Raw genomic sequence first — 6,750 nt, 5'->3', positions numbered from 1 at the left:
AATCATCATTTAAAAACTGCATTTTGTATTTACTTGCATTATCTTTGTGTAATATTTAAATTTGTTTGATGATCTGAAACATTAAAGTGTGACAAACATGCAAAAAAATAAGAAATCAGGAGGGGGGCCAACACTTTTTCATAGTTATGTAGTTATGTGTCAAAATGCCTCCTCGTCAACACAGTTATTTGTGTCTTAAATGAACGTTAATAGTTAAAGAGTGCACTAGTGGGTTGAGAAATTCATTTTGCGAGTTATGATGTAAGCTTGTCATTTAAACGCATTTTAAGCGTTGTGGTTTTAAAACTGTTTTTAATTGAACTGTTCAGGGACATTAAGCAGTGGGACAGAATTCATTCATTGGCAAATGCACGCTTTAAGACGGTTTTTGATATGCGCGGAGCGCACTTGCTCGTTCAGCGCCTAACTAAACTAAAGAGTTATTTTGCACGCCTTGTGTTTAAATGTTCGAATACACGTAGTTATGTGTCAAAATGCCTCCTCGTCAACACAGTTATTTGTGTCTTAAATGAACGTTAATAGTTAAAGATAAAGCATGTGCACTAGTTGGCTATTATGAGATCCTGGCATTATATGATGAGATTTTAAAGGGATATAGTTCACCCAAAAATGTAAATACTGTCATCATTTACTCAGTTTCAAGTTGTTCTGAACCGGTATGAATTTCTTTGTTCTCCTCAACATAAAAGAAGATATTTTGAAGAGTATTCATAAACACCAGAAAGTTTCTGGTCGCTGTTGACTCCAATAGTGTTTTTTTTTCATACTATGGAAGTCATGGGGGCACAGAAACTGTTTGGTTACCAGTATTGTTCCAAACATATACGTTTGCATTCAACAGCAGAAGGAAACTCATTCAGGTTTAGAACAACAACAACATAACTTTAATTTTTGGGTGAACTATTCCTCCAAAGCAGCCTAATAAAGCTGCTGTTGCTGTCTGTGTCAATAATGTAAATTAAACATTACAAAGAAAATCACTCACTGTCCTTGACCGAATCATGTATAATAATGTATATTGAAGTCTATATATATATTCAGTCTATTTGTAGTCTATTTATTTCATATGATATAATATTTCTTATTCAGTGCTTTAAGTGTTTGTAGGTCCATTTCTTTGTTCTATTGTGATTCATGACTGTTTACTTGTCTTCAGTAAGTTTGTTTTTACTTAGGCTATTATTTTTTTATTTTGTGATATTGGAAGTGGTAACAAGAATTGTGAAATTGCAATGCATCAAATTTTGATTGGATAAAAATATTATTTTAAGCTATATATATCATTATTGTGATGGGGGCCCTGCAGTAAGTCATAGCCCCGGGGCGCAGTGAGGTCTTAATGCGGCCCTGCCAGTGTGAGTGTGTTATTAACTCATTTCAGTTAGGAGGAGCACAATAACTAACTAAATAAATTATTTTGTTATGCCTCTGAAATCTGATTGATTGAAACTGTAGGAGAAACACACTTTACAATAAGGTTCATTAGTTACCATTAGTTAACTACTTTAGTTAACATTAACTAAGCATGAACAATACTTCCACAGCATTTATTTATCTTAGTTCATTTCAATTTCAACATTTACTAATGCATTATTAAAAAACAAAAGTTGTGCTTGTTAACATTAGTTAATGCACTGTGAATTAACATGAACAATGAACAACTGTATTTTTATTAACTAATATTAACAAAGATTAATATTGTAATAAATGTATTGCTCATTGTTTGTTCGTGTTAGTTAATACATTAACTAACATTGACAAATGGAACCATATTGTAAAGTGTTACCAATAAATGTTATAATTAGTAGGAATAATAATCATAATATTTTTTGTTCCAACTCTGTAATCTGGCTGAATAAGTCTATGGGAGAAGAAATCTAAATTAATGAATGAATGAGGAATTGATTAATAATAAATGTAAATGCTATATTAATAAATATATGCTATATTGGTTATCAGGCGATATTAGAGATTTTGAACATAATATATAATTTATTATATAATAACAAAATAATTACCAGCTTATCGCATTTACCAGAATTTTCCCTATCAGTCAGAATCTGTGACCAGCCTCACTGCTGTCTAACCTGTTTTTTAGTGAATTTATTATTCTGAAGAAAAGAGGATGGAGGAAGAGAAAGCCAGGAAGAAAAAAAATCTGTAGTAAACCACAGAGGGTTAGCTGAGTAGTTATACATTAAATTCATATAGGACAATGACTGTCTAAAAAAATAGGACAGGGGAAGTGAGATTTGTCTTGTTCAGATAAGTGCCAGACTGTAAGTAGGAGACCTTTTGGCTAGTAAAAGGATAGAAATGATGTGATAAATTAGGCATTCCTCATCAGAAGAAAGATGAGAGAAAGCTTTGTGTTTTAAAAGTGAAATAGAGAGAGGGAGTCAGTCCTCACTAACAGTTTCCACCCCTCTAGGAATCATGTGATGATTGCTGATGTATCGGCTATACTACAGTCTGACAGGTTTCAATGCAGTCTTCACATAATTCATATATCAATTATAGGCTGCCTCAACAGAGCCCATTAATCCGAATGTACCCGTCAATCAATGCTTCCATATTCTTAACAGAAAATGACTTGAGCTGTAATGAGTCTTCATATTAACAAAGACACATCAAACATTTAAGTCTTTTATCCGAGTGTGCACCAAATCAGTTTATTTGTCTAGGAATTTTGTCACAGAGAGAAAAATATGCACGATTAATCACTTATAAAATGACACACAGAAAAGCTGGGGATATAAATATCTGCCTTGTCCCACTTCCTGCCAGGTTAAAAATATCATCAAACAATTTCTAATGCATCTCAGAGGCACAGACTGTTTCCAGGATGTGCCTTTGTTACTATATTGCTAACAGAGGGAGCGTTTGCGCATTGTTCATGCAATGCAGCATTGAAAACATTGCACAAAAAAACCCTCAAAATGAATGTGCAAACTTGCAAAGTATGAGTACACAGTGTATATACATATATTATTGTGCTGAACCTCTGTCCGCACACATAGAAACTGGCCTGGAATAAGGAAGACCATTAGTAACTGGAGATAAATGGAGGAGGACGATGTTTCACTAATCAGGGGCTCAAGAGGGTAATTAAAGTGGGGCATGTATCCCAAGCAGGAATTCTGCTCCATTTCTACATCAGTGCAGTGTGACATGTAACCAGTCTCGTGTAAAAGACGATGATTGATAGTGGGGACTAACTAATGGCAGCGACACTAATATGAAAAAATACAAAAATGAAAGTAATTTACCGTTTCAAACCTATATGACTTACTTTCTTCTGTGGAACATAAAAGAAAATGTCTCAGTATTGTTTGTCCATAAAATAAAAGAGTTATTTTGTACCCCACTGACTTTCACTGAATGAACAGAAACAGCTGAAACGTTCTTCAAAATATATTTTGTCTTCCATAGAATGGCGTATGGGTGAGTAAAAAAATGTCAATTTTAGTTTTTGGGTGAAATGTCCCTTTAAAGCGATTATTTTCAATGAATGCTAATGTTGAAAACAGGTTCATGCAAGATTTTAGGTTATATTTGTTTGTCCAAACTGTTGTCATTCATCATTCAAAAACTAAATGATGGCAATCTTCATTTTTGGGTGAACCATCCTTTTACATTTCTGACAGCAGTTCAGCTGTTTCCAAAATAGTGTTTTTCCAGTCACTTTTTCCAGAATTTAACGATGCAGTATAACAAAACTTTACATAGTTTTTAATAAAACACTGAATTGTGAATGAAACTTTACAGCTGAGCAATTTGAGACAAAAATCAAATGCTCTCATTTAAATGAACTGAAAAACACATTTAAAAAATATATGACTGGACAATTTACACTGGTCGGCAGGCAAAACAGCAAAGTACACTCTAATAGCCCACAAAAAGACATTTTGGGACCTAAACATGAAATCATGGCTGTAGGGCAAAAAGTGCTGGCATTGCAAACTGTGAGAAGTAACTGAGGCCAGTGAGATGTGATGATGAGTTGGTATAATGCTGAGATGAGTGCTTTGCTAAATGAACTCACAGGCACTTTGAAGGGTGAGGAGTTGGGGCCATCCATGGGAATGTTCTTCTCCGAGCTGCCCAGCCCCGATATGCTCCTCCGCCTGGGAGAGAGCTCCGCAGACGCTTCCGCTGTGAGAGAAGGGATTAGATCAGAGGAAGCCTTCAGAGAGACTGGGAGGATGTCTTTAAATGTTTTAATAGGCACACTAATGATCAGAGAACTACAGATATTTAAAACATTGAGTTGAAAAGCTGTAATACAGCGGTTGTCGACTGTGGAAAACTTCCAGGAAGGAGTTTGAAGTCACTGATGAATTACTCATACTGCAGACACAGGAATCTTTCTACCTGGAATCAACATTTGTGCCAAACATTATTAGTACTACTGTGGCTGTACTAATTCAGAAATGATGGCTGACACAATCAATTATATAAGCCAATCAGAATGCAACAGTGCAGTGGTGTATATTCAACTGCATGGCTATTATGTGGTTTTATGCCTGCATTAGTTGCAAATTACATTCTGAATTGTTATAAAGTTTTTATTTATATATTAAAGTTAATAATATATTTGCACGTTTGGGGCCAGTAAGCTTTAAAAAAAAAACATTTAATAACCTAAATAAAAATAATTACAATAATAATAATAATTTAAAAAACAATTAATTTAATTGATCAAAAGTGATGGTAAAGACATTGTTACGAATGTATCAAAATATTTCATTTTCAAATAAATGCCGTTTCAAATATACCTTCTATTCATAAAAGATGAATACAAAAAAATGATCAATGTTTACACAAAAATATTAAGCAGCACTGTTTTGAACATTGATATCAATAAAAAGGAACGTTTCTTGAGTACCAAATCAACATATTAGAATGATTTCTTAAAGATCATGTGACACTGAAGACTGGAGAAATGGCTGCTGAAAATTCAGTTTTGCCATCACAGGAATAAATTACTTTTTAAAATACATTAAAATATGAAACGGTTTAAATTTTATAATATTTCAAAATATTACTGTTTTTACAGTTTTTTTTATCAATTAAACGTAGCCTTGGTGAACCTAAGAGAGTTTTTTTCTTAAACCATTACAAAATCTTACAGACCCCAAACGTTTCTAATAAAATATATATATATAAATGAGGAATTGATTAATAATAAATGTAAATGCTATATTAATAAATATATGCTATATTGGTTATCAGGCGATATTAGAGATTTTGAACATAATATATAATTTATTATATAATAACAAAATAATTACCAGCTTATCGCATTTACCAGAATTTTCCCTATCAGTCAGAATCTGTGACCAGCCTCACTGCTGTCTAACCTGTTTTTTAGTGAATTTATTATTCTGAAGAAAAGAGGATGGAGGAAGAGAAAGCCAGGAAGAAAAAAAATCTGTAGTAAACCACAGAGGGTTAGCGGAGTAGTTATACATTAAATTCATATAGGACAATGACTGTCTAAAAAAATAGGACAGGGGAAGTGAGATTTGTCTTGTTCAGATAAGTGCCAGACTGTAAGTAGGAGACCTTTTGGCTAGTAAAAGGATAGAAATGATGTGATAAATTAGGCATTCCTCATCAGAAGAAAGATGAGAGAAAGCTTTGTGTTTTAAAAGTGAAATAGAGAGAGGGAGTCAGTCCTCACTAACAGTTTCCACCCCTCTAGGAATCATGTGATGATTGCTGATGTATCGGCTATACTACAGTCTGACAGGTTTCAATGCAGTCTTCACATAATTCATATATCAATTATAGGCTGCCTCAACAGAGCCCATTAATCCGAATGTACCCGTCAATCAATGCTTCCATATTCTTAACAGAAAATGACTTGAGCTGTAATGAGTCTTCATATTAACAAAGACACATCAAACATTTAAGTCTTTTATCCGAGTGTGCACCAAATCAGTTTATTTGTCTAGGAATTTTGTCACAGAGAGAAAAATATGCACGATTAATCACTTATAAAATGACACACAGAAAAGCTGGAGATATAAATATCTGCCTTGTCCCACTTCCTGCCAGGTTAAAAATATCATCAAACAATTTCTAATGCATCTCAGAGGCACAGACTGTTTCCAGGATGTTAATTTAATTGATCAAAAGTGATGGTAAAGACATTGTTACGAATGTATCAAAATATTTCATTTTCAAATAAATGCCGTTTCAAATATACCTTCTATTCATAAAAGATGAATACAAAAAAATGATCAATGTTTACACAAAAATATTAAGCAGCACTGTTTTGAACATTGATATCAATAAAAAGGAACGTTTCTTGAGTACCAAATCAACATATTAGAATGATTTCTTAAAGATCATGTGACACTGAAGACTGGAGAAATGGCTGCTGAAAATTCAGTTTTGCCATCACAGGAATAAATTACTTTTTAAAATACATTAAAATATGAAACGGTTTAAATTTTATAATATTTCAAAATATTACTGTTTTTACAGTTTTTTTTTATCAATTAAACGTAGCCTTGGTGAACCTAAGAGAGTTTTTTTCTTAAACCATTACAAAATCTTACAGACCCCAAACGTTTCTAATAAAATATATATATATAAATAAAATTGAGGATACACAAGAAATTAATTTTATGAGCATCCCTAATTATGATGTTTGTAGGTGCATCTTCCTTTGCCTCCCACATTTTTTTTTAAAACTGTCCCCATACCCATGATTGATCC

The 6,750-nt window shown here is 33.0% G+C and overlaps 1 protein-coding gene across 5 annotated transcripts in view; it reads right to left on the bottom strand.

Moving 5' to 3' along the window:
• LOC107557230 (ras GTPase-activating protein nGAP) overlaps positions 1–6,750 on the bottom strand; it is an 88,864-nt gene that overhangs the window by 26,164 nt on the left and 55,950 nt on the right. For all 5 annotated transcript variants that reach the window (XM_016240578.1, XM_016240610.1, XM_016240584.1 and 2 more), the window contains one exon: positions 4,067–4,176. In XM_016240578.1, coding sequence (XP_016096064.1) covers positions 4,067–4,176 — 110 coding nt within the window. The remainder of the gene's footprint in view (positions 1–4,066; positions 4,177–6,750) is intronic.

The sequence above is a fragment of the Sinocyclocheilus grahami genome, unplaced genomic scaffold (genome assembly GCF_001515645.1).
Source record: "Sinocyclocheilus grahami isolate Dianchi unplaced genomic scaffold, SAMN03320097.WGS_v1.1 scaffold21.1, whole genome shotgun sequence".
Classification (NCBI taxonomy): domain Eukaryota; kingdom Metazoa; phylum Chordata; class Actinopteri; order Cypriniformes; family Cyprinidae; genus Sinocyclocheilus; species Sinocyclocheilus grahami.
Note: the sequence above shows the minus strand (reverse complement) of the source record. Positions and strands in the feature narration are given on the sequence as shown.